Raw genomic sequence first — 27,383 nt, forward strand, 5'->3', positions numbered from 1 at the left:
CCATTCCATTCACGACTCACTTCATTTCGTCCAATGAACTCGCTAATATTGGTCATCTTATATATCTCGCATATTTTTAGTAAATACTTCCTACTTCAAGTACTTTTAGCATCTAGTTGACAATGTGCCGCAAAAATGTTTCATTAGAATATCGTACAATAACAGCTACTCTTCAATGTATTGTATTAGCGAATTTCAGACCTCAGATGAGTGTCTCAATTGTGTATAGTTGGGGTTACATATTAACATATGCGTATTTTCTTATAGCACTCATGAAAGACAACTTGTTATATAGATAGAAAGTTATAAAGTATGGAACCCTAGAGAAACCTGTATACAAATATTAGATAGTGTCATTAGCCATTATTATTTGCATCCATATTAACATTGTTATTATTGCTCATCATCGTTTTTATTAACACTATCTTGATTATTGCTGTCAGCATTATCATTGTGCCATTATTATTATCGACTGTTATTGTTAATTTTCATTATCATTCATCATCATCTATCATTATCATTGCTATTTATGTTATCATTGTCGTGATTATCATTAACAATATTATTCTTAGTAAATATGATTATCATGCATTCATTGTTAAGTTTTGACATATTCCTAAAAGACTTGCCCTTTACCACTGCACTCTATGTCTGTAATACATCTCCCACTAATGGCACAGTTAATGCATTGTCAGCAATTAAAAAATACAATTCATTTTTACCATTTCACATTTCACGTAAGTAAAGAAGCAGCAAAAAACGAGTTTTTAAAAGCCAATGTGTTCAGAGCTGTTAAAAAACGCAGTCATAAAACCAATAACGGCAAATAAAAGGGGCAAAAATAACAATAATAAATAACCAACAGTGCGTATTGACAATGCCAAACAAGTTGCATAATACCACAGAAGACATATACATACATATGTACATATGTATAGATCGTGGGAGCGGATGCTGCACTTGAACCACGCCCCACGCAAATAATGCGGTGCCTAGGGAACACAAAAGTTTACTTTCACTTGGTAGCCATAGCTAGAGCATAACTTCAAATAAATATACGTTGAAGTGTTCCATGAACCATTGAGAAAAGAGAGAGGAAGAGAGAGAGAGAGAGAGAGAGAGAGAGAGAGAGAGAGTACAGTAAGAATTAGATAAATAGGTGAGGGTGTCCGACCTGAAAGTTCGGAAAACCCTGTAACTCGATTATTTACCTTTTTTTTTGAATTACAAATGTCGGAATGTTTTAGACTCCTTTCATTACTCAGCCTTAACATTTTGAAACTGTAAGATGTTCATTTGGGGAAAAAAATAGGCCCTTCTGTCAGAATATTAATTCCGTAAATAAATTCAAAATTGAAGTAAAGCAAAACCTATTTTTTGGTCGTATATTTCGCCAAATTTCGGCTCTTTAAATTAGTAACCCCCAAATTTGCAATTTTTTTAATCAGATCCAAATTCGCAGCAGCTAAGACAGCAAGATGACAATGCGACTGAATTTAGATGCCATACTGAGGAATCAAATGCATGCGGAACCGAGGGGCTATAACATGAATGATATATACACGAAGGGGAGTCACGGACTGCGAATGGGTCAGGATAATACCGTCGATCGCTACTTCCCCGACAAAGCGGATGTCAAGTCTCGTGTGGACTCAATGATGGCCAACATACACAGGCATATGAAAAGTGAGTGAGACAGCAATGAATTGCATATTTGTATTAATTGGCAATGTACGCCTGCTAGCTACCACTCCGCCACGCAAGGCCGTGCCCTCTATTCCTGCTGCTATAGCGGAGATACCCCCGCCTCCTAGTGTAACCAAGCTAGCGACATCCACATCCAAGAAAATTCGTCGTATCCGAGGCGGCGGTATTAGCCCGATGCCGGCAGCGAAAACGAAGCTGCCCTTGTCGCAGGTGAAGGCTCGACTGAATCGACAGACGCAGCAGGTGATGAGGCGTGGCTATACGGAACTTGGTCCGAAAAGCTTTACCAATCAGCGCCGCATTCGTGAGGTGTTGCTGCAAAAAACTGTGCTAGAGAATATGTTGTTACAGCACAAGAGATTGCAGCGCGACAGGCAAACAATTGCGCTGGATATACAGCGAATGCGACAGGATCTCGATCGGATTAAAAACAAGCTGGATACATCGTTGCAAGCGCTAAACTCGACACGAACTCTGTATACGGGAATCAGTAAAAACAAAAAGAATATGCCGGATGTTAATTTTGACGGTCCCGGCTCAACTCGATCAGGCGTAACCAAAAACAGATCCGTTGCAGCTAAACTAAATAATATAACCACGAAGCGTCAGCATGCGGCTACAGTGAAGCGGCGCAGTCGCGTTTAGATCTCTAAATATTCATTTTCACTGCCAAGGTACACAACAGCCAATCGGTTTCCAGTGACAATCAGTTCGGAATCAAAACTAAGGTCTAGCAATATAAACGTAATTAATATTCGAAGCAACACGCAACTTGAAGTTAGCGGGCAAAATGATGGCAGCCCTCGTAACTAAATTGCGTGCACGACGATATAGTCTTATCGATATTTGTGCGTTGCAGCCATCGACTAATGGTTTTTTATTTCTAAACGATGGCTTGTTTCACCTGAAATTTAAATCAGCGCGAAATTAGCAGCCCTCGTCGCCACAATATGAGTATTAGTCTATCGATATATTGTGTTGCAACTATCGATGCTCGGTTTTGACATCACTAAATCATGGCGTCTGTCTCGCCTACAACAGCCAAAAATTTTGTTTTTTCATTTATTTGGGTAGATTTACATTTTGTTTTGCATAAAAAAAGAGAGGCCTGCATCAAATATGGGCTCATCAAAAAAGCACAAAAAGAACAAATCGGAACGACGCGAGAAGTATGAAGGTAAAAGTCAGAACTAAATGTTTGTAGCGCGTGTTTGTGAAAGTAACACATTTTATTTTAGAATATAGCCAGCATCAGGATCCGGCACAGCTGCAACGTGGTCTGAAGCTGATATTGAAGGTCGGCTCCAATGCAACGCCCGAGTACAAAGCTAACTCCCCACTTGATGGCCATGGCGGACCTCCAACTGCGGCGGAGGCAATGATGGCTGCTGCTCCTGGAAGCCCACTAATCGCAATTTCCGAGGAGGTGGGCCATCGTGAACGACATAAGAAATCAAAAAAGAAAAAGAAAAAGAAGGATCGCGAGAAGAAGCACAAGCATCACCACAAAGAGAAGCGTCGCGAAAGACATCGCGAATTGTGCTCTGATGACGAGCGACAAATGGACGATGCCATTGGCCCAGATGAAGCAGGCTGCAGTGGTCGCCAAATGGCGTTGGCGACGGCGCCGACAGGTGTTGGCGATTGCTCACAGGATGGCTTCAGCTTTATGGACGACGATGCGGAGGAGGAGCAATCACAACCGCTGCCAGAAAATATTTTATATTATGCAGGCATTACCACCGACAATTCGCCATCCAATTGCCCAGTCACCAAGCCCATAACAGCGCGTAAATTTGACGAAATGCTGCTCAGTTCACCCACATGTTCGTCCAGTCCAACTAAGCCCCTGCCTGACGTAAGGCAAATATCATTCAAGTTTTAATCGTATACTGATGAATTTCTTTTTTCCATGCAGCTGTTAATACCATCACCGTCCGGCTCCACGGCTTGCTCATTGAATGCCCTAACACCCAAAGCACTGGAGGCGCCTAAAACTCCCAGTAGCAGCAGTGAGTCAGGCAGAGAACCAAGAACTTGTGTGCTCAAACTCAAGCAACAGAAATCGCCATTGAACAAGCTACTGGAGCACTTGCTACGCTTTCTGGAGAAACGAGATCCGCACCAGTTCTTTGCATGGCCCGTTACGGATGACATTGCGCCAGGCTACTCATCGATCATACACAAACCCATGGACTTTTCAACAATGCGGCAAAAGATAGAGGATCATGAGTATGCGGCGTTAAGTGAATTCACCGATGATTTCCGTTTAATGTGTGAGAATGCAATCAAGTACAATCATGTGGACACCGTTTACCATAAAGCAGCTAAGCGCTTGCTTCAATTGGGTTTAAAGCATTTGCAACCGGATAATTTGATGCGCACATTGAAACCTCTTTCTGGCTACATACGTGAATTGACCGCCAAAGAGTTGGGCTTTGAATTGAGCTCCAACGAGCTAGCTGGCTATGATATGGCACACGATTCGGCGGATGAGGGCGCTTCAACTGGTGCAGAAGAGCCCACGCCAGCTCAACTAGAGGAGGAGGAACGGAAGAGAGCTTTACGTTTAGAGAATGCACCAAAAACCCATTTTGAACCCTACGTGGATGACTTAACCAGCGAGGAGATACTGGCCCAGGTACAAAGAGCAGCACAGCAGGCCAAGCAGCGTGTCAGCTCCAAGCAGCGTGCTCATAAAATGGGTTTCCTACGACAGCACAAGGATGGAACCACTACACTGAATTTACTTATTCGAGATGAAAATGAAGGACCAGAAAAGGTGGTCACCATTGGAGATTTGGTGGGTAAGCTGCCCGCGGGCAGTGGACAGCTGCCTGGTCTGCACACAGATCAGCGAAATGTCGTAAAGCCTGTGAAGCCCATGAACTATGGACCTTTTGCCAGTTTTGCACCCACTTTCGATTCGAGGTTTTCCACGTTAAGTGCTGAAGAAACGCAACTGGTGCTGCGCACCTATGGCGATGCATCGAGTGCCGAGTATGCTGAAAGTATATTGCAATTCACAAAGGATTCCAGCTACGCTACGAATATAGCTAACGGGTTGCTCGATATACTCACCAATGGAGAGCATAGCAAATCTCTGGATGAGCTGTACAACATGCAGCTGCAAAAATATGAGCAGCGAGAGATTGAGAAATGTTTCAACAGAGCACAGGAGCAGCCCAGCAACAGCGCTGAGGCTGAGAAAATTGAGCAAGAGTATGAGAAGTACAAAAATATCCGATTGGATTTCAAATGTTTGCGCTCGCTTAAGGACCTAGGCATTGACGTGGAATTCCTCGATGCCATGGAAGCGGATATGAAGAACTTCGAGCTATCGAAACGCATGAAAGAACATCTAAGCAATAATTTAACTCTGATTGAGAAGCTGCGGGTCATACAGCACGAGCGGCTGTCACAGCCCTTGCCTGCGCATCTAGCTCTGGTGCCTCCCGCTGGACAAGAAGAGGTGCAAACGGCTCAGCAGCTGACGCAGCAGATCAGCGAGTTGGCCAAAAAGCTGCCACCGGCCGCCATAGCTGATCAATATGCGTTACGCAAAGCAATGGGAATGTCTTTCGGTATGTATGCGACTCTTCAAATATATCGGAGTTTCAGTACTTATCCTATCTTTATTTTTTACCTTACAGCTGGTTTGCCTCCTCCTCCGACTGCCTCGCCGCGCGTTCAACTTCCGGAGCTTCTGCAGCAGCCCGTGGCGCTACCTCAAATTCAGTCTATGGACATTGAAGAGCCTGATGTGCACGCTGGCGCTGGTGATCTGGAGAACGAGTTGCGCGAATTCCTCGAAAGTGGATCTGGCATGCATGCCTCCAATACAGCGGACGATAACAATATTGTTGCCCAGCTGCTGCTCAACTAACATCTATGATCTTTGCGGCCGCACGCCGCGCGCAATGTTAATAATTTTAGATTAACAACCTACACTAAATTATTTTCATATATTCAAAAAACTTGCTATAGCATTTTCAATAAAAAAGGAACATAATTTTAGTTGAATTAGATTTTTCTTCAAACGATTTAAAATACGCTTCCACATGCATCAAATCCAATGAACTAGTTCGATAAGTGCCTCTAGTTCGGCTTGTAACAGCAATCGTGTTGTAATCCTGTAGTGAGATAATATCGTTAGGATTTTGAATTTCTAAATTGCAATTTAGGCCAAATAATAGAATATAATTAAAATTTGTGAATTACAAATATTAGTTATTCTTTATTGTACTTCATGATCAAGAGCTTTGTACAATATTCAAGTTAAGTATAGTTACGTTTGTTTATATTCATGTTAAGTAAACTGTAGATTAGGTAGATGGGATTTATTTATCCTTAAGAATACAATTTCAATTGATTTTTAAGTACACATTTTAAGTATACAGATCTTACAAAATTGATGCAAAATTTTAATTAACTATTGGGCATTGCCTAAGTGATTTAATCATTCAGAGGCAAATTCTTAAGAGACTTTTTTCTTTCATATACATGTACATATATCTTAAGTACGTGATTTATTCAATTGCCAAATGGACGAGGTTTTCGGTAGTTTTTTCTATTTTTGTAACTTGTAAACTGGCATAGAAAAATAAATCCATTAAGATAGTTGCAATTACATATATACACACGCATAAAACGAACCTAGGTAAGTACCATACAAAGACGTACATATATATAATTTCATACATATATGTATATAAACAAATAGAGGTACATTTTAAATGAAATGTACCGATAAAATGAAATCCTGTCAACTTTTCGACTTAAGCTAATGAACATTTCATGGTATTTACTAAATTGCAGGCACACGCGCATTACAGTTGTTCTTGTTGTTGCTATAGTTGTTATTGTTGTGATTATTGAGGTAGAACACCTTTAACGGTTTAAGTAGCTAGTTACCAGTGTTTCCATATTAGTTAAAAGCTATTGTTAAATTGCTGCCTAACTAGTTCTAAATCCTTATGTTCCTTCCTTCCTTTTTTGTTTTGTTTTAAATATTTTGTTTTTTTGGGCACATATTTTATATGAGTTTCGGTTGGTGTTTTTATATCGTTACAAAACTAAACAAGATTTGCATCCTTGGCCATGCTATAGAAGGCTGATTTTGGATCGCCCAACAGTTCAGTGGGCGAAGCGAACTCCGTTATTTGTCCCTTGTCCAGCACAATCACCTTATCGGAGTCCATAATGGTATTCAGGCGATGGGCAATAGTTAGCACGGTACATTCCTTGAACTCGCTGCGAATGGTTTTCTGCAAAATATCGAAAACAAACCAATGTTAAATGTGCATACAATTTTAAACTAACTCCAGCATGTAAGATAACATAGTGAAAAACTAACATATATATGAAATGTTAAGGTACAGCTCTGTCAGTTAGCATTTTTTGTTCAGCTGTGTAAATTAAAAGTTCATGGCAAAAGTTAACAGCATGCCATGTTAATTTACAGTGCCAAGTCGAACATACCTGAATAAGATCATCCGTTTCCAGATCCACAGCTGCTGTGGCCTCATCCAAAACGAGCACCTTTGTCTTACGCAGCAAGGCACGTGCTAAGCACACCAATTGACGTTGGCCCACAGACAAATTTTCGCCACCTTCGCTAATTTCGTGATTGAGACCGGCTGTCAGGCTCTTGGCAAAGGCCTTCAAATGCGACAACTCCAATGCCTTCCAAATCTCATCGTCGGTCTTGACCTCAAACGGATCGAGATTCGAACGCAGCGAGCCCGAGAAAAGAACCGGATCCTGCGGTATGATCGTTAGACGAGATCGCAGCATGTGCAGACCCATCGTGGCAATGTCAATGCCATCGATCATGATTTTACCGCCAGCTGCTTCGATAATTCTGTAAAGAAAAGGAATGTTTGTAAATTACATTCGTTTTAGATTAACAAAACAATGTCTTACCGGAACAAAGCCAGAGTCAAACTGGATTTACCAGCACCCGTTCGGCCCACGATTCCCACCTTCTCGCCGCCAGTTATGTTAAAGGTAACGCCGCGTAACACCAGATCCAGACCTTCGCGATAGCGCACCTGAAAATCTTTGAATTCGACACGTCCGCCCTCTGGCCAGTTCTTGGGATGCTGTTTGTCCGATTCGAGCTCCCATGCGGCTTCCTGTTTGGTTTCTCCATACTCCTTGATGCGTTCCACGGACACGATGTTCGTCTCAATGTCCGAGGACATGCGAACCAGCCAGTTCAATGTTTGCGTCACCTGCAGCGCATAGCTGACCGACAGGCCAACCAGACCGGGATTCGTTTGACCACCCAGCACGGCAAACAACGAGGCGAAGAGGATAATCAAATTTCCGACCATCTCCAGGCGAACCGCAAGCCAACGATTGGCAATCAGAGATGGATATTTGCACACTTGATTCTTGTCCACCTTACTGTCCGATTCCTCAATGAAGCTGTTGATGGGATAATTAATAAGTCCACTTGAGATTATAATTCGGGTTTTCCTTTTCTTTCTTACCGCTCCTCGACTGTGTAAGCGCGTATCGTTGAAACTCCAGTCACAGTCTCACCAAAATGCGAATAGATCGGCGAACGGGAAACGGACTCCAAGCGCATCAGCTGACGCGATGTGGCCACATAGAAACGTTGCGCGAAATAGTAGATAAACGCAATGGGCACAATGACGGCCAAGAAAATGGGCGTCGATATGCTAATAACCACAATGGTGGCCAAAACCTAAGCCAAATATAGCAAACGATTATTAAAGAGAACTTTCACATAGGTTTCTACAGGGGTGCAGGTGTTGGTGTTAGTTAGAAAATATAAATGATAGGAAACTGAAGTCATGTTATTAAATTCATGTTCGATTCGAATTCGATACGATCCAAATGCATGCTGGAATGCCCCAAACGCAATTTACTTGATTTGAGTCTCGAGCTCTAAAAAATATTATTCAAATTCGCGGCAACTGTTTCGACACTGAAAGTTTTCATTTTATTTTTCAAAAGTTTTAACAGTGCTGTTAAAGTTAACATTATGCTCCACAACTTGAGTTGCACATGTGGAAATGAAACACATACATATGCAATAAGTCAATCAATTTAAAGAAGATGCGATAATTTATAGGAGAGGTAAGCCGATCTGGTAATTATTTTGTTTCTTTATAATTTAATCAATTTCAACAATTTAATTTTGTAATCCTCATTTTTTGTTTACTCAATCTAATCAGCAAGCAGTTAATTATTGGATATTGCCTCGAATGATAGCTCAACAACTTGAAGAGCTATCGTGATTTTATCCAAAGCACAAACTTATCAAAAAGTGTAACGGCGCATTAAGGACACGAATCTCTCTGAAACTCCGTAACAACGATGTATTTAACATTAAGATACCGTAAAAGTTACAATTATATTTAAATTCTCAAGGCAGTACAGTGTTGTAAAAGGACTAAGGAAATTCTTGTAAATAAATTCTTGTGTCAATGTGAAATATGGATTAATAAGTTTTTTTTTGCAAGATTGAACTTGAAGAGGTGATATGATATGTAAGAGTAATGTATCTGATCTACATATATCTTTATCTAGAAATGTATCACAATAATAGAATCTATCTAAAAAATTACAAATAATTTTGTATTCAACTTTCGGCTTCTCTGAGTTTATTTCATATTTTAGAAATAGTATTCTTCTTCTTCTTCTTGTTTTGGTTACCTCAAACAACAGCCACACAAAATTGATAATTAGCTGAGGCAATAGCTGATCAAGCGTGTCAATATCTTTGGAGAATCTGGACATAATGCGACCCACCGGCGTGGTATCAAAGTATCTCAGCGGTGCAGCCACCACATGATGCAAAAGGAAGGCGTGTAGCAATTTAGATGCACGCAAGCCCCCAATTGCGGGCACCACAATCCTTACGACGGACAAAAAACCTGAAGATTGAAGATATATTTCTTTGAAGTTTTTCTTTAGACATTTTCCAGATCTGAGTGCGATTACTAGAGCAGTTAATTTGCATTTCATGCTATTGCGATCAATCACGATTAGAATCTCAAACCAAAGCGACAGTAAAGTTTTGATTAGTTTATCAGATTAGTTGAGGTGCGCTGGGACAGGAATTTTATAATGATATAAGGGCTTTTTTTTTTTTTTTTTGACGGATAAAATCTTATACAGTACATCCTCTCTAAGGTGAAAATTTTATAAAATAAATTGAAAATTATAGCTCAGAGGCTGATGTTGAAGAAAAAATAAGTCTATTATTTGAAGAAACAAATTTAAATTTGAAAATAAGATATTTTAGATAAATAATTTAAGAAGAAAAAAAAATAATTTTAAAACATTAAATATAATTAAAAATAAAATAATAAAATAACAAAATTTATAATGATTTCAGGGTTTTAAGCCGGACATTAATAGGGAGGCTGTACTGTACTTTTGTTCTACTAGTATTTTCTTTGCTGTAGCAAATTGTAATCCCATCTAGCGTTGGGTAATACTCTAATTGGAAATTACCTCAAATGCACACCAAATACAATCGATCAAGACCTCCACAATTTTCTGATCGACCGTTTCAATGTCTTTCGAGAAACGAGACATAATGCGACCCACTGGCGTGGTATCGTTGAACCACATAGGAGCGCGCAGGATACGGTTCAGCATGAGCGCGTGTAGCTGCTGAGCGGCATGCAAACAGCCCAGCTGAATGCCCAAATCCGCGAGGAACGAGGCGATACCTGCGATATGTGTATATCAGTGCATCAAGTATCGAAACAGTATTTAAAGTTTTTTAGACAGCATAGAGACTAATAGAAAGAAAAATAACAAAGCATGCCCGCTCGAAACACTAGATATATAGATATATGATATATGGTATATGGGTTTCTTGTATGTACAGGCGTCTATAGACATGTAGAGTATCCTTTCAACGGTCTTACAAGTTGCTACGACTTTAGTTAAGGCAAGGTGATGTTAGTTTTAATTTTGTTTTTATTATTATTATTATTTTTTTTTTTTGTTAGTCACGAGCACAATTAGTTGGACAACATACCCGAAACGCTTGCGAGTTAAACACACGAATTATTTCGGGCAATACCATATCCAATTTGTAAACATCATTGGACAACCGATCGAGTATCCGACCCCTCGGTTGCCTATCGAAAAAGGACTGTGGAGCACCCAGAATTCGACTAAACAATTGGCAAAAGAGTTTCTGTGCACCATGCAGACCACCAATATAGACGATCAGGACGCAGGCTATATAACTAATAACTGCAAGTTGGGGAAGGAAAAGATTAGGGATATCACAGGAGACGGTAAGACATTTGAGGTTATACACGACGCAAGTTTTGGTTGGTTTAGTTAAAAATAACGAATATATAATATAGAATTAGTGCGATTCGTTTTTATATATTTTGGGAGTGTTGGACAGTACGTGGTATGGGTATGGGATGTAGCTGATTGTTGAAGAAAAGGATTTCCTGCTATAAGCTGTGCCTGCATGGTACATGAATACCTAACTCTAAATTTATACTATATAAATAGGCGCAGAATGATAAGGAGAGACACCCACAAATTTATTTCGATATTTTCGTCAATAATAAAGTCTACATTTTAACCAACAAAAATAGAAACAATCAGAACTAATATGCCCAGCGCAACTTTTCCAAGTTCAATATGTGATTAGTTTATTCCTTTTTTTTTTTGCTCTCAACAAGAAGTGAACAAATTATAAAACACATATGAAAAATCAAGAAACAAAATAGGAAAAACAAAAAATTTCACTGCAAAACCTACTGAAAAGTAAGTGAAAAATGCATTGGACATTGCTTAGAGAGTGGAAAGAGTGAAGGGTTTACCTGAAACGCTGTGCTCAGGCACATTCGTATATTTAGGGGCATGACCAGATCCAGGCAGTTGATATCGTTCGAACAGCGATCCAAAATACGCCCCTTGGGCGTCGTATCGTAAAACGCAGATGGGCAATGCATGAGGTTATTAAAGAGTTGGCGAAACATATTGAATGAGGCGTTTAGAGTGGATGTGAAGAGTGTGATGGCGGCGCCGTAATTGCAAAGACCTACGTAGATATATATGATATGTGATGGATAGAGAGTTATAGAGAATCAGAGATCAGAGATCTTTGGTGTAAGAGTCTTAAATTCTAGGAAATTAAACTAAATGTAGCTCGTAAGTACAAACCGTAACACAAATGTGGGCTACAAAAAAAAAATTCAAAGAAAACTCACGCGAAAAACAGAAAAATTGGAAAATAGAAGAAATTGAATACAAAAAATACCACAAATATATAGGTCATGCAAGAGTCCAGGGTGCCGGGCAACTCTTCGTCGACAACATCCATATCGGCGCTGAAACTGTTCAAGATACGCCCCAAGGGCGTTACATCGAAAAAGCGACATAGTGAGCCGCGAATCACCTGATGGAGCAATTGATTGTGCAATTGCTTGGCAGCTCGCAGACCGCCGCAATAGACAATCACGACCGCAATGTAGGCAAACACACCTAGGGAACGGCATGGAATGGAACGCAGAGATGCGCAACATTTATCGATAAACATTAGTGGGCATTAACAGTAAGTGAGTGTAATGCGAATTGAAATGGGCGCGTTTATCACTTAATATATATTCCATGAAACCACACTCAAACCAGAGTCTCCCCCCATAAGCCATAGCTTCCAAAACTCTATTATCGATATTAATAGGCGTTGATAATTGCCATTGTTGTTTGCTCTGAAACAGGCGAGTCTCAGAGTGAGTTATTTGTTACTGGATGAGTCTCTGTAAATGGCTTCGAAATTAGCTAATTATACAAGGTGGTACCGCCCAATATGATTGATTTTAATCGGGTCTGTAATCGTTTGAGCTCTGAGACAAGCGAGTTTCAGAGTACATTCTTGTTGTTGCTGTTGTTATTGAATGAAGTCTTTTAACAAAACTACTATAAGAAATTAAATTAAAGCAGAAGCGTGAACTTCATATAATTTAAAAATATTCAACTCAAATCAAGTAAATATTGATCTTGGACTCCAATGAATGCGATGAATATGGATATGGATATTATTTGTATAGAGCTTAGTAACCGTGAAGAAGTAAGTAGAAAGGGAAGGAAGACATGATAGGTTTTGGTTTAGTCTTAATATACGTGTTTACCGAATAGCAGGTGGATAGAAATTGTGATACTATTTGTGGGAGCACATTGTCCACGGTATCAATGTCCTTCGCAAAGCGACTTAGTATACGGCCCAATGGTGTCGTATCAAATAATTCCATTGGCCATTTGAGCACCATATGTATCAGTTTGTTAAACACCGCCAGGGAACAGTGCAGACCACCTATGGCCAGGGCGAGGCCCGCCAAATAGCGCGACAAAACTGCATATCGAACATTTTAAGGTTAATCGATAAAGCTAGCTCTTAAAATCGATAACAAATAAATATACACATTTATATAAGTCTAAAAGGAAAGGGGTATCCATGCTATACATGCGAGCCATATCTAAATGATTGTAGATAAATTACATAATCTACTTAATGTACAATTTACACAAATCACGGGGTCCGTTAGTTAGCATAGTTATATATATATATATACAAGATTCAGATTACGTAGAGCCGTATTAGTTGCACTGGACATAGATTGGAGATGGTGCATGAATTGGAATTGGGTTTGGGTTTCTTTAAAATTCTAATAGATTTACTTCCAATTTGAAATGAAGACTTTGTGCTCTTTGATTAGTAATTTCGGCAGGCCTACCTATACTTAGTATTAATAGACTTCCCAAATTCATACTATAGATTGAGAGATGTAATACAAATAGATTTTCTATAATAACTCTCCGGTTTTTTATGAATAACATCTAATTCTATTCGAAACTGGTTTTAAGAAGGTAACTTTAGTAAAGTCTCCACAAAAAGTACAGTTGTGTTTGTGATGTGTGTTGGAATAACATAAGGCCAAGAACATTTACCGAACTTGCACAAAATATAGCGATTCGCCATAGCAGTGGCATTGTGGTATCAACAACATTAATATCTTTCGAGAAACGATTCAGTATTCGGCCTTGGGGCGTCGTCTCAAACATGTACATGGGCCAACGCATAACGCTATAAAGGAGTATCGAATGCAATATTATGGCGGCTCGCATACAACCAACTGCCAATATAAGGCAGGACCCACAAAATGCAAGAACTAAGGTAATGAAGGTCAGGAAGGATAGAATTTCATAAACATTAGAATCAGCTGAGCAAAGCAAAGTGGAAAAAGCGTGTTTATATAAGCACTATAAGCATATATTGTATATATAAAATAGATAAGCGTAACTCAGTCCTAAGAATACAGAATACAGCAATTCTCCAGGGGGCGAATCCCCTAATATTCCCTGGTAATCCTAGCCATTGCATTATCAACAGATCTGATCTACCGAAAAGGTAGAATTTCCCGGCTAACTGACATAGTCTATCAACAAATAATATTGTTAATTTTTCGAGGTGTACCATGTGCTTCTAATGAAATGTGAATAGATGTTAGAGATGTGAGATGGAATATGGGAAATTACCGCAAAGAGTTGGCTAATTGCGACGCGTAGATTGAGAGGTAAGGTTGTATCACAGGTATCGACATCCTTGGAAAAACGGTTCACAACGCGACCAATGGGTGTTATGTCAAACAATTCCATGGGCCAACGCATAACGAATCGCACAAGGGTATTGTGCAAATACTCGGCGCTATAAATGCAGCCCAGCGACAGGGCGAGGGTCGAAAGGAAACTGCTCGTAACTACATTCGGGTAGAAAGGATCAAACAGATCAATATACAACTACACCGACCACAAAAGGACACAATGGCAAAGGCAGAGACAATAATGTGTATGAAAGCAAGTGATGTAACGAAATATTAGCTGATTCGATATCGATAGAGGGTGGTGTGGGGGTGCGTGGGGTAGAGTAAAGTACGTTAGTTAGTTATGGGTGGAGTCTATCGAAAATTGTTTACCATGTAGATCTGTGACAGGACGACACGTATATTAAATGGCAGTACATTATCGATGGTATCGATATCTTTCGAAAATCGATTAACAATACGTCCCAGTGGCGTCGTATCGAACAACTCCATCGGCCAGCGCAAATTCGCATGCAGCAGAGCGTTGTGCATGGTGCGCGAGCACTGAAGACCCGCCAATGAGCCAGCGAGCGATGCGAAATATGTCAATCCGACTACAAATTTTGGTGCGTTTTTTTTTTTTTTTTAAATAGAACAAGAAACACAAAGCTCTTAAGTATAAAATACACAGAAATTAAAATGCACACAGACATTCCCCCACAGGGAAATTGTTAAGACATTTTTTAATCACATTTTAAGATTAGGCATGCTCTGAATTGAATTTGTACATTGGGATTGGCTCTGAACGAGGTTTGAATATTTACAACTTTTCTTAGTTTTTAATGATTTCTTTTTATAAGAATAGATCATAACAGTCGTTAAGTAGCTACACAATCGTTTCATTTCAGCGTTCTAAAATCTTTTGCCCTATCGAAGTGCTATCTGACAAAAACTGACTGTAACTAGTTTGCGATAATTGAACCGTTATTTCCATTCATTTCATGCCTAATTGAAGTGCTGTGCCAACTGTATAGACTTAAGGCGTGTGAATTTAGCAAATGAGTGCAAATGAACAGGTGTTATCCATTGTTAAATACATATTAAGTTGTATATACATTCTACGTATACATATAGTTAGTGTTTGTTTTTAAAAATGAGTCGGTGTTAAGAGGGTGTGAACTGTTGGCGCAATTTTCGTTTTGTCAGCGAGTGAGTTATTGATGCATGAATTAGCGGGCAAACATAAAAAGCAAAATTAAAATAAACAAAAAACGTATACAACAACCAAACACCATACAAGAAATAAGAAATGGTGACAAAATAGCACATAATAACGCGGTCTAGCTGCAATTGATTCAATTAAAGAGTAAACGTGTTCCATTCCACTTGTCCCAATAAACATTTATGGGTTTAAGAGCGCATTTTCTTTGACCTTCATATTATAATTTATATATTAGAAATTGAGTGTTCCATTCCAACCAGTCCAGTTAAATTTGAATTTAAATTGCACTCGTTTCACTTGAAATCTATAAGCTATACGATCTGCTTTTCTGTCACCATTTGTAGCTTATAATTAAAAAGCCATAAAAAAAAACATATAATAAACATATATACTAAACTAAACATATAACGGAAATGAGACGATAACGATAGCGATAACATAAATGCCAGCACGAAAAAACTGAATCACAGTGAACTCACCTTGACCGAAACCGAAGGCACCATAGACACCCAAGTACATATTCCTTTTATCCGTATTATGTTCCACTTCCTTATCGTTGGACCACTGGGTGAGCCACAAATTCGAACCGATTTGGAATGCTTGGAACACAAAGTTGAGCACCAAAGTGGCGACCGATAAAAAGATGCCAACACTCTTGATATAATGCTTATAGACACTGAAATCAACGCCGCCCGTTTGCGATTTCTCCGTCTCAATCAGTTTGCCTTCGAGTTCTTGTTGCTTTTTCAACGAGGCAGCGGAGGCAGTTGAATCGTATGAGTCCTGGCGCTTGTTACGACGACGCAAGCTGCCGCCCATCAAGCTGTCGGCAGATGTGACGGAGCTAAAGAGCAAAATGAATAAATATATAATGAGGATCTGCAGATAAACACGTCCAACTTACATAGAGTCTGAGAGGCTTTCGGTGCGAGCGAGCAGTATGGCCTTTTCGAATGGGGCAATCAAAGAAGGATCCGTTTGCGATAGCTGTCGTTTGATCTGATCAATTTCCTCCGCTTCCGCCTCGCCCTCTTGCAGATGCTGCATTAGGAAGTCAGCAAAGGCGCCACGATTTCTCAGCAATTCACTGTATGTGCCACTCTCAGTAATCTCGCCCATTTTCATCACATAGATATTATCGGCCTGTGGCAGGAACGTAATGCCATGGGTGACAAGGACGCGGGTCTTTTTCGCCAACATGCCCTTCGGTCCCAGCACCTCTTCAAAGATGTGTTTGCCTACGTGCGAGTCCACAGCGCTCAGCGGATCATCCAGTAGATATATATCCGCATTACTGTACACAGCGCGTGCCAAGGAGATGCGTTGCTTTTGGCCACCAGACAGATTGATGCCCTTCTCACCAATCTCGGTGCGATCGCCAGCAGAGAGGATCTCAATATCCGTACGCAGAGCGCATGCGTCGATCACTTGATTATAGCGTTTGCGATCGTACGTTTTGCCAAACAATATATTATCACGTACGGTAGCATTCTGGATCCATGCCTGCTGTGGCACATAAGCCATTTTGCCCACCGTGTTGACCGTGCCCGAGATCTTTTCCATTTCGCCGAGGAACGCTTGGATGACCGAGGACTTACCGGAACCAACAGTGCCAACTATGGCCACTAGATTGTGTTTACGCACCTCCATATTGATATTCTTGAGCGTCAACTCATCCTCGTCGCCCCAGGAGAAGTGCCCGTTCTCAATGCTCATGGGATGGGCTACAAAAGAAAAGTAATATTAAAATAATTGTATAAAGGTACATAAATAAATATAGATCTATGTACTCACGCTTTGAGGGATCATGTTGTACGTTGTCTGGGTCTAGCTCTTCACTGTTCAGGAATTTGTTTATACGTTGTACAGAAACTTGCGTCTAAGCAAAGAGGAAATCGGTTAGAGATTATTTTATCCTTAAACAACACTGGTCAACACACAGCTATTATTAGTAGTAAGTTCGTGGATGGGGTGCACGGAAAGGTTTTGGGAGAAGCTCTCGTCTACGAAAGTAGACTTATAAACTCGGGTTGCCGGAATTTTGGTACCCTTGCAGAGCTAGGGGTATTTTATGGATGATATATAGTTTTAAAGGGATTGCTTTATTAAAGACCCAAAGAAGAAATTCTACTCCCCAAATATGAACATCTACATTAGATTTTGAAAAGGTCGGACAAAAAATTAAGATTGTTTTGAAAAAATAAATTAAGCAAAAACTGTTTTCTCTCTCAAAAAATACCCTCTGCAAGGGTAAATAGAATTTTAAGCTACATGAATATGCTGTAGAAAAAGAAATAGAATAGAATTACATATGAATTGCCCCACTAAAAATGTCAACAATTTTTTTATAGTAAAGGACACTTGAATGATAATATCTAATGAACCCTTTAAAAGACCGCTAACAATAAATATAAATTATGAAAGCCGACTAGACACCTTCGATATATTTTTATGAATTTTAGTTTCTGATTAAGTTCTTTATTCTTTGAACGAGGGGAATCTTTCATGAAAGAGCGAACATCTAGCTATAAGAGTTATAGAACGAAATACACATCTTCGTTTAATTGAAGCATTTCTAAATTCAAAGATAAATGAATTCGATTTCAATGTTAGTTTTCGAGAGAGGTTAGGTTAGTTAGTTAGGATTAAATAGTGTCTGCTGCAGCTAAATAAAAAATAATAATTATAATAGTAAATAATATAGTTGATAAAAGATTGACAATCACAATACAGCACAATTTAAAAACATAAATTGTACCAATATATTTTCCCGATTACATCTAGATATATATGTAAATAAAACGTATATATATCTATACGATAATGGACTGAGTAGTTTCTGACTTAAGAATATACATATGTATATGTATATGCTTTAATTTTGTATTATTTTCAGATTTTTTTCAGACTATCATCGTATGAATATATATCAGTCAAATCACATGTAATATCAAGGTGTACATGGGGAAAAACAGTCGATTCGCAATAAGGTTAACTTACTTGCACCAAGTTGGTGATCAGCATGGGCAACATGGTTAGCGGAAAACGAAGGATGTTGAATAATGATAATGAGACAAAGGTTTTTTTCGCATCGAGCACATTATTCTCATCGATTAGAACGTATGTGGCAAATGTGACTAATGATACCTAGAATATACAGTAATTTTATAGTAATACGATATTTGGATTATAGATTTCGGTTGTATTTTGTGAGCCCAGTCTTGTGGTGCTGATAGATGCCCATAGCCGAAGTAAATGGTTCTCGAATTATACATATTGTTATTAATAGATATCCAATTTCCAGTTGATCCTTGGGCTTTACCTCGACTATGTCTACCATCAGCATGGGCATTACGGCCAATGGCAGCCTCATGATTTCGAACAGTGAAATGCTGACAAGGGCTTTTGAGACGCTCAGCTGATTCGCCTCGTCGGACAATACGTAAGTGGCGAATGTCACCAAGGATACCTTATTGTGTTTGTTTGATTTTTGTTTTTTGTTTTTTTTTTTTTCAAACATTTTAAATGATAGATATACATTTTCCTCGGTTAAACTCCGTCAAGTCAAGTTCTGCAAAGAGAATTCAAAGTGTGGCCTATCGTTTGCCATAGCTTACCAAGAAGGGAGCGCAGGACCAAAGGAAGGATGTGCTGGCATTCAGATAAGCCGTAGCGCGTAGTGTAGCTATTTCCTTATCACGTATGTCCAGTACCTGTTTCTCAAAGCTGGGCTCCCAGGCGTAAAGCTTGAGCACCTATAAGTATACAGATTGTGAGTATTACGCAACCTCTAATAATTCAATCTTATGTGAGCTCCACTAACCTTTATGCCACTCAAGACTTCATTCATTAGCTTAACACGTTCATCCTTATACTTCATTTGCCTTATTTGATAGGTCTTAATGCGACTTGCTATGAATCCATTGAGAGGTATCATAATGATCATCACGGCGAGACCGGCTAGCACAGATGGACCTAATTGCTGCCATAAGAAATATAGAGCCAAAGCGATTTGCAATGGAGCCGACCACAACATATTCAAATAGGTTGTCAAATCCATGAAGCGCTGTGCATCCACAGCCATTAGATTCACAATTTCTCCAACCGTTGAGGATTTACGTGCCGCATTCGAAATACGCAAAGCCTTCCGATAAATGCAATTGATTAACGCCGTGCGAATGCGCAGACCCACAATAAACATGCGATGGAAATATTGAGCGAGTATGAATGTCTGTGCACTGGCTAGCACAAAAAGTAGAATCGAATACATAATGCCCTTCCATTCAGGTTGTGGATTCGTCTGATAGTCCTCCACATATCCAATGATCAAGCTCAGCACTTGCGGCTGGGCGAAGGTTAGAATGTCGGTGATCAACTTGAAGAAGGAGCCAAAGAGAAAAATTCCACCAAAGGATTTGTATATGGGCGGCATAATGCTAGCCATGCCCTTCTTCTTGCCATTCTTCTGGGGATTCTCAAAGGAGACTTTGCCATTGCTGAATTGTGCCTTCGTCTCCTGTGCATTAGCCATGCGACGATAGTTCTTGCGCACATTCTTATTCCAGTAATAGGCAAAGGTGGGCATCACCTCCTTACAGCTATCCTGTGGCCGTAAATCCCATAGATCCTTCTCCTCCAACGGATTGCGATAGCCCTTCAAGGCCATCTTGTCGAACCAGCTGTATGTGATGCGAGAAAGGAAGCTGGCCGACAGTTCGGGAATCTCTTTAGGTCCTCGCTTATATTTCGTTTGCCTGGGCAATCGATCGGCGAAGCAATTGAGTATTAGCATCAGCACAGACAATGTAAAGAAGATGAAGAAGCTGCAAAATTGGTACGTTTCCCAGGAGAAATCATGTGGCGTCGCTTTCTGTGAGTTGATTATATCACTGCGCTCCTGATGCATTCTAGCCTCGGTGCGACAGCGTGGTATGGAGAAGATCACCAAGAAAAGCCAGAAGAGAAATTGGCAACCAGATGTTTGCACGCCATATTTCCGATTGAGGGGTATAAAAATCAATAGCATTATCTACAAACAAGAAGCAAACTCTAATTATAGTGAAATCTAACCCAGCAATAGCTCATATTTCTTACAAAGGTTGCCAATTTAATAACAGGAGTCCAAATATCAACAGGATATATCGGTATATCCGCTTCGCCTTTCTTGACAAACACCATAATTAAATCCAAAGCGGTGATTACAATCAAGCCCACATTGAACAACACTTTGCCAATGTTCAATTTATTCCAGGGTATATTCCTATCCAAACTGGCTTTCAAATACCAAAAATCGATGAGAACAAATGCCCAAAAAAATGCACAAGGAGCCCACACTAAGACAGTTTGTTCGAAACAGATCGTAAAATCTGGATCAACTGTCCACCAAGTCGCATTGGCGTCCTGTTAGAAAATAAAGGAAATTATACAACAAATTTTTTAGATATATATAGGTACTTTTCTGGCACTCACCCAAAATGTGGAGCCGCAAAACTCGTCCATGGGTGTAATGTCTCCCATGGTCGCGTTTTGTCTTTTAACTTTTTCTCTAGGCACTCCTCCACGTGCGAGACTTTCAGCTTAACGCAACTGTAAAACATGAAACATGAAAGTAAAGAAAAGATTGTACTACTGTAAAAACAGCTGGTCTATTTCCCAAGACGAAAACAATAATAAAAAGAAACGATAACGATTAATTTAGCGGAATGTTGCCTATTTATCTATTTATAAGTTAGAGCTGGCATATTTGAAAATTTTAAATTGTCTAAAATATGTACATATATGTATACTAATTGTTTGTGTAATATTGTGTATATTAAAATAAAGTCGATGAAATGATTGAAATTTAAAGCTGATTAAATGTCTGCCATTCGCACATCAAAATTAATTTTGAAAATTAAAGCATATTTGTCACACATTTGATCAAGTATTTTCGTGCCAGCTATTTTATTTTTAGCGGATTTTGGTATATATGCAACCGGTGCCGCAACACAACTCGCCCATCGATAGACAGCCTGACAGCACTTCACAGCACTAATTTTGTTATCGAGCCTATCGCTTAGCAACCTGACAGCAACTTGCAATAATAATAACACAAAATCAGAAACTGCTTGTCACAGAATTAAAATAGTCGAAAATAATATTCAAATAGTATTCAGTATTGTTAAATAAAGTGAAATTCGTATATAAAACAAATGCATCATCATGTCCAGCCTTAATAACTTTATCGATGGCAACGACAGCTTTCGCGATCAGAATTTGCGCTTCGTGAAGGTAAGCGGAATTAAACTACAAGAAGAATATAAAAGTGAATAAATACTACTACTATTTTCTTTTAGAATGAGTTTGAAGAGAACATAAATCAGTTCTTTAGTGGTGGAGCTACAGCTACAGATCAGGCCGGCAAGGCAGCGCCGCCACGCGACTGGATTGTCGTACAACCTACGCCCGGTTAGTGCTTTTTTTTTTTTTTGTTCTTAAAATAACATTAAATTGTTGTCCCACGCGCATGACAATTGAAATTGAATGCAATTGACTTGTTGCTAATGATTGAATCAGATGTTTGGCGCTTATCAGTAAGTGCCTTGAGCGTCACAAGCAATTCATAAATCGGTGAAAAATAGATTGCCCCCTTCGTTAATTCGCTACGAAGTGTTCACATATAATCTTATTAGGCTTGACCACCTTGTCGCTAGAAATTCCTAGCAAATAATACTTTGTATTTCTTCTACATTTATGTATACATATTATATTTCTAACACATTTATGAAACCAGTTCTGCCTCTCCCTACTCTTGATCTTTGTCAATGCCACAATATATGTATGTACGTCCACCTGTATATATTTTATTTTATTGATCTATGCTTGATGCCAGAAACAAGTTTGTTTGTCTGTTTTAGTATAAGACTTTTGTTAAATCAAGAAACTACTTTTTAGCTTTTTGCTTAACAACGTCGATTAAATGCTCTAAGAAACGTGCTCTGAATTTCTCTTTAAAATTCAGTTGGGAAATTTGCATGTTCTAAAAATTAGCACAGGAAATAGCACAGGGAAATTTTAGAGCTTCAATAAAAGCATATATAACAGCTTTAATATATTTTTATGTTAATTTTTGTATAAGCTCTTTAACATTTTAAACAAGATTATTTAGTTTTATTTTTATATATCTGAATCTCTGAGCTTTATATACTAATTGAAACAAAAAACAACGCTCTATTTGTAACAGCAAACAACAATTTGCAAATCAATCAAACATGTAGCATATAAGCATGGAACTGTGAATGCATTCATTGTGAATTAAAGATAAGCTTCGTTGCAAACCGACTGACAAAATTAATTATACTCTACCCAAGGCTAAAGTAAATAATCAAACAGAAAAAAACGGGTATTTTTTTCTCTTCTGTAATTAATGGCAAACCTGTTCCGGCGATCATTCAGTGTTATGTAACATTATCAAATATCTCAAAACGAAATATGTATTTATAATACAAAAATTGCGTTTAGAAAAAATGCAGAGATATTTTGCTACACATATTTTCAATTAATATACACATACATATGTACATATGTATGTACAAATTTGTCGACTCATTCTGATGCTGTATATTCTACAGAAAAGGGCAAACCGCAAAATAAAATAAAAGATAAAAATAAAGTAAAAGAAATCAAAGTTCAGTAGACTTTGCATATTCAATATGTAGGTTCCATTGAAAAGAACATTGAAAAGATATATGATACATACATACATATATGCAATAAATAACTCATATACCCTGTACACAAAATTCCATAATGAGTGCATTGTTTTCGTCTGTTTTATATAGACCTTAAACTGTTATATGGCAGACAGTATACATATATTGTTGTAAGATTGATTGCTATGTAGCCCAACTGTCGTTGAACTGTTTACACACATTTGGTTAACATTTTTCACTTGACATTCATTAAGCAAACGCAGATTTCATTTATACAGGGTATTTTACAGTCGTTTGCACAAGTTTCCTTTTTAATGTTTATAATTGTCTTTTGAATGATATCGCAGCCCACTTGTTTATTGTTATCTGGACTGTGAAATTCTTTGTTTTCGTTCATAGTGTCCTTTTACAGGATTGCGCAAATTTCAATTATCTCATTATCTTTCAAGTGGTGAAGTTCTGAAACGTGAGCGGCAACGCGTTGTTATCAATCGCAAATCCAAGTACCCGCACTTGCCCAATAAACACATACATACATAATTGTCATAGATGTACATATGCATATATGTGTGCAACAATAAAACTACTGTTATACACATACATACATATATGCGTAGACGTTCGCGTGTATTGTTTCTATTTACTGTTGCTTTAGTTTTCAATTGCACTTTATAATTTTATTGTTCCAAATGCTTATCGCGCTTGTTTATAACAGCTTGGTTGAGTGTGTGCGTACATGTGTCTCTCATCCACGCTCTCACTCTGTCTCTGTGCTCGAGGCCCTTTTTTCGGCAGCACACTCGAGCTTCAGTTGGACTTCACTGACGTCATCGTCTAAAGACTTGCCTAAAAACTGTGCTAACTGTTTTAGCTGATCACAGCATAACGCACACTGGCACACACACACACACACAAGCACACGTGCGTATACATTTTATGCATATAATTCATTTAATTGATTTTCTTTTTTTGTTCGATTTAATCAATTATAAATCGGCATTGAGCATGACCGAACAAAAACAATTTATTTATTATCAAATCTAATTTTTAAAATGATTCATTCAAAATTGTTAGAAGACTTATTTACAACACTAATAAAGCCCTTCTAGAATACGCGTAGAGAGTATTTCACAATGTGTGTCAAATAACTTTTCATCGCACTTGTTACGCTTGCAGCCAACCGAATAACAATACAACTACAACAGCAACAATCACAACAAACACAACATCACAACACCACAATAAAAAGCCACTTATAATTACCTCGGCAAATTTAATCAGACGTAAATACTGTTTGATAACTTTTTTCGTTATTTCTATTTTCGGGTATTCCTTTCGACCGGTCCGTGTCGAGCGAACAGAAGCAACTGAATGGCAAACGCACAAGCCAGCTCAACTTATTTGTTTCTATTTGATACGATAGCGGCCGGTTCGCTCTCTGACCAATACTAATGCAGCAGAAGGCAAACTTAATAGAAGACAAAATGTGCAAGCTCTCACACACCCACAAATGCTCTCTCTCGCTCGCTCTCTGTTTGATCGGCGCGACAAGCTATGCCGGTATAAATAAGCCCATACAGCCCAGCTGGTCACCCTTGCTAGCTGAGCCTGCGACAATTCTACATCAAGAGCAGGCACCCACACACAGACTCACATACACACATGTATAGCAATTTTTGCATTTGGCTAGTCATTGCCCATTAGCAATTTAACGCGCGCGACAAGATAGTGTGGAAGGCCTCCAAGAGAGTTAATTGATAAGAGTAAGATAGAAAGAGTTAATGATGAAATACGCGAGCAAACGTTTGCCGACCATATAGTCACATACATGCATATGTAAGTGTGTGTGCGTACGTCATGTATAGACTATATATATGAATAATAGTTAGGGGGAATAACAGTGTCGATTGAATCATATCTAAAAAGATAAAAATTATGTTTTATGTGACAGGGATATAGTATACAATTGTTTACAGAGACATAACACCTATAAACATATGCTTAACTTTAAACAAAAACAAACACACAGACACATACCTATGTATGCATTTGTTCTCTTTACAGACGAGCTTTAATTAATGTTTTGAATTATTTTCGTCTCTCTCAACGTCTCTCCGATTTTTCTATCCCAAAAGCCGGCGTTCGCCTAAAATTAGACATGCATCTTTTTAAAAGCTCTTTCAGTGAGCTCAAAGAGTTTTTAACGAACGCACGAAACAGTATTGGAAAGGTAACGATAGTTATCGACATCGAGAGAACTGTTATCGCGAGCGAAATGATTTATATTTACAAAATACTAATCGTAGGTGAAACGGTTATTATAAGCGAAAATTATATGTATTAATGTTTTGATATATGCAATAATAAGTACAAAAAAATCAGATAGAAAAGATATTTATCTATTTCAGTTTTGAATTTAATAAATTTTATTATCAAATAAATTTTTGATCAAGCCAATTATTATTATATTACAATTTTCTGCTTACGCCATTTGATCAGGTTTCTGTGTCAAGAGCTTTAAGATCAACAGTAATGAAAAATTTTTCATAAACGTATGCCAAGCACCGGAAGTGCCAGGACCCAAAGATATATCCGATGGCGAGCTAATAAGTATATTGGAATCAACGACGCCCGGATCGTTTCGCGTACCGATGAGCATTTCGGAGATACGTCATACCAAAGATCGTTCTAATAACTCCGTAGAAGTGTGCGACATAGCAATAAATCCAAAGTTTTTGACGAAAATAAAAAAGTCGCAACTCTTCAACAATTTCTTTTTGCAAATCGTTGCCGAAGCACTCAGCGAAAAATACAATGTACAAATAACGATGGATAAGACAATAATATTGAGCAATCGCAAATTTATCGGCACATTGGTGGCACATCGTGTGAGAAACGAGGATATGCAAAGAGCAAGCGGAGCAGGTGGTACACCTGACGCAGTTGGCATCGCAATTCCTGGCAATAAACAAATAGAGGAGCCATCCACATCTACATCCACAAAACCTTCGAAACTAGTGCAGGAAATTGATGAGCAGCATGCTGCAACAATTCGTAACAACTGGGCCAAAAATCACCAGCCGCTTTACAAGCTACGCGCCCGAATCCGCGATGAGAAGGTCGACGAAATTCATGCTGAGCTCTATTTGCCCAATTGCGTGAGTACATAATTTCATATACGAGTCTCCACATGTTTGATGATTATCTGATATAATCATATATTCGTTTAAAATAATCTTTTATTTCATCTTGCTTTAATCAGGTTTCATCCCAAGAGTTCAGCTTGGATGTAGGCGAAGATCGCATTTTGGTTGAGTCTTTGAAACATGGCTATATATTTGATACATTTGTCAAATATCGCCTCAATCAGGAGCGTGCGCAGGCGCTTTTTGATAAAACAAGCAAGGTCAGTATTATAATTTATTAAAATAATTTTTTAAAATACTAATATTTCTTTATAATTTTACAGATGCTTCAAATTCGTATTCCAATCATTACACAACGAAATGGCATTCAATGCACTTAGCTACTAATAAATAATTTACTTCAACGTGAAATGTAAAAAATAATAAAAATAAAGCAATGCAAGTGAAATTTTAAACTTAATGTTTATTTTGCCAAAACGCATTCTTTCAGTAGGATGAGCAATTCGCTTTTCGGTAGCGCTCTTCCGTACGCAGCAATAGTACATCATTAAAGTTTTACTCTAAAATACAAAAATAATTACCTGTGTGACATTTGGAGCGCAGAATAAATTGTTAAGAAATACAACTTAGTACTCTCACAAATGCAATAAATCATTCATGGCAAGATTCCAATCATTTTGGATAGCGAGGCTATGTGAATGTAAAGGTAGACGTATTTTACCTGACATTGTAAATATGTTTGACATATTTTACCTGCAACTGACATTAATCAGCCCTGGTTGTGTCTGTTACAAACATGATTTTAGTTCCGAGTCCCATCAAAAGTACGAAACAGTAAATCCGAACTAGTTCTAAAAACAACGACTCCAAATGAACAAACTATAAAAGTTCGAAATTCATAGGAATTTTTTTATCCTGTACATATGAGAGTATATGAATTAAAAAATAAATAATAAATAATAAAATTCTCAGAACAATTACCTTATTAATTTTCGTATTGAACCAGAACAGTGAACTGTCA

General features: G+C 38.5%; 4 protein-coding genes and 1 long non-coding RNA gene across 22 annotated transcripts; 4 read left to right on the plus strand and 1 right to left on the minus strand.

The window, feature by feature from the left end:
- The first annotated feature begins 1,234 nt into the window (after window positions 1–1,234).
- Window positions 1,235–2,755, plus strand: LOC115562146 (uncharacterized). 3 transcript variants are annotated; one of them, XM_089257905.1, is made up of 3 exons: window positions 1,235–1,383; window positions 1,466–1,686; window positions 1,745–2,755. In XM_089257905.1, exons 2-3 carry the CDS (start codon window positions 1,479–1,481, stop codon window positions 2,350–2,352), a joined length of 816 nt encoding a protein of 271 aa, XP_089114031.1. In that variant the 5' UTR covers window positions 1,235–1,383; window positions 1,466–1,478; the 3' UTR covers window positions 2,353–2,755. The 3 variants fall into 3 exon arrangements, with proteins under 3 accessions (XP_089114031.1, XP_030238835.1, XP_089114032.1); XM_089257906.1 differs by having other exon boundaries at window positions 1,244–1,383; window positions 1,463–1,686; XM_030382975.2 differs by having other exon boundaries at window positions 1,242–1,686.
- Brd7-9 (Bromodomain containing 7/9) lies at window positions 2,410–5,730 on the plus strand. Its single transcript, XM_030382974.2, has 4 exons — window positions 2,410–2,884; window positions 2,946–3,565; window positions 3,626–5,291; window positions 5,361–5,730. The coding sequence occupies exons 1-4, from the start codon at window positions 2,827–2,829 to the stop codon at window positions 5,591–5,593; spliced, it is 2,577 nt and encodes an 858-aa protein (XP_030238834.1). The 5' UTR covers window positions 2,410–2,826; the 3' UTR covers window positions 5,594–5,730.
- Window positions 5,731–5,924: 194 nt separating this feature from the next.
- Window positions 5,925–24,638, minus strand: MRP (Multidrug-Resistance like Protein 1). 16 transcript variants are annotated; one of them, XM_030382963.2, is made up of 14 exons: window positions 24,480–24,638; window positions 20,995–21,111; window positions 20,620–20,925; window positions 19,349–20,554; window positions 19,143–19,280; window positions 18,526–18,672; window positions 17,320–17,404; window positions 16,430–17,249; window positions 16,005–16,369; window positions 9,397–9,617; window positions 8,205–8,422; window positions 7,633–8,139; window positions 7,189–7,570; window positions 5,925–6,974 (listed from the first exon to the last, which is right to left on the minus strand). In XM_030382963.2, exons 2-14 carry the CDS (start codon window positions 21,040–21,042, stop codon window positions 6,783–6,785), a joined length of 4,635 nt encoding a protein of 1,544 aa, XP_030238823.1. In that variant the 5' UTR covers window positions 21,043–21,111; window positions 24,480–24,638; the 3' UTR covers window positions 5,925–6,782. The 16 variants fall into 16 exon arrangements, with proteins under 16 accessions (XP_030238823.1, XP_030238819.1, XP_030238822.1 ...); XM_030382959.2 differs by lacking the exon at window positions 9,397–9,617 and adding an exon at window positions 10,201–10,421; XM_030382962.2 differs by lacking the exon at window positions 9,397–9,617 and adding an exon at window positions 10,736–10,956.
- On the plus strand, window positions 18,284–19,762 carry LOC149091622 (uncharacterized). The gene is made up of 2 exons (XR_016196489.1): window positions 18,284–18,385; window positions 18,433–19,762. It is a non-coding gene; the product is annotated as an uncharacterized LOC149091622 (long non-coding RNA).
- Window positions 21,550–26,817, plus strand: Pih1D1 (PIH1 domain containing 1). Its single transcript, XM_030382933.2, has 5 exons — window positions 21,550–21,795; window positions 21,861–21,972; window positions 25,716–26,374; window positions 26,479–26,622; window positions 26,686–26,817. Exons 1-5 carry the CDS (start codon window positions 21,727–21,729, stop codon window positions 26,740–26,742), a joined length of 1,041 nt encoding a protein of 346 aa, XP_030238793.2. The 5' UTR covers window positions 21,550–21,726; the 3' UTR covers window positions 26,743–26,817.
- The last annotated feature ends 566 nt before the right edge of the window (window positions 26,818–27,383 follow it).

The sequence above is a fragment of the Drosophila navojoa genome, chromosome 3, assembly GCF_054131105.1.
Source record: "Drosophila navojoa isolate 15081-1374.11 chromosome 3, UAZ_NAV_1.0, whole genome shotgun sequence".
Classification (NCBI taxonomy): domain Eukaryota; kingdom Metazoa; phylum Arthropoda; class Insecta; order Diptera; family Drosophilidae; genus Drosophila; species Drosophila navojoa.

What these genes read in the sequence shown, in the direction of transcription:
- LOC115562146 (XM_089257905.1), top strand. Translation starts at nt 1,479, where the DNA reads ATGACAATGCGACTGAATTTAGATGCCATACTGAGGAATCAAATGCAT. An exon ending in CATACACAGGCATATGAAAA is followed by an intron (nt 1,687 to 1,744) that starts GTGAGTGAGACA and finishes TACGCCTGCTAG; the next exon opens with CTACCACTCCGCCACGCAAG.
- Pih1D1 (XM_030382933.2), top strand. Translation starts at nt 21,727, where the DNA reads ATGTCCAGCCTTAATAACTTTATCGATGGCAACGACAGCTTTCGCGAT. An exon ending in AGAATTTGCGCTTCGTGAAG is followed by an intron (nt 21,796 to 21,860) that starts GTAAGCGGAATT and finishes ATTTTCTTTTAG; the next exon opens with AATGAGTTTGAAGAGAACAT. An exon ending in TGTCGTACAACCTACGCCCG is followed by an intron (nt 21,973 to 25,715) that starts GTTAGTGCTTTT and finishes CCATTTGATCAG; the next exon opens with GTTTCTGTGTCAAGAGCTTT.
- MRP (XM_030382956.2), bottom strand. Translation starts at nt 21,042, where the DNA reads ATGGGAGACATTACACCCATGGACGAGTTTTGCGGCTCCACATTTTGG. An exon ending in GCTTACACAGTCGAGGAGCG is followed by an intron (nt 8,140 to 8,204) that starts GTAAGAAAGAAA and finishes TCCCATCAACAG; the next exon opens with CTTCATTGAGGAATCGGACA. An exon ending in AAACGGATGATCTTATTCAG is followed by an intron (nt 6,975 to 7,188) that starts GTATGTTCGACT and finishes GATATTTTGCAG; the next exon opens with AAAACCATTCGCAGCGAGTT.
- Brd7-9 (XM_030382974.2), top strand. Translation starts at nt 2,827, where the DNA reads ATGGGCTCATCAAAAAAGCACAAAAAGAACAAATCGGAACGACGCGAG. An exon ending in ACGACGCGAGAAGTATGAAG is followed by an intron (nt 2,885 to 2,945) that starts GTAAAAGTCAGA and finishes ATTTTATTTTAG; the next exon opens with AATATAGCCAGCATCAGGAT. An exon ending in CAACTAAGCCCCTGCCTGAC is followed by an intron (nt 3,566 to 3,625) that starts GTAAGGCAAATA and finishes TTTTCCATGCAG; the next exon opens with CTGTTAATACCATCACCGTC.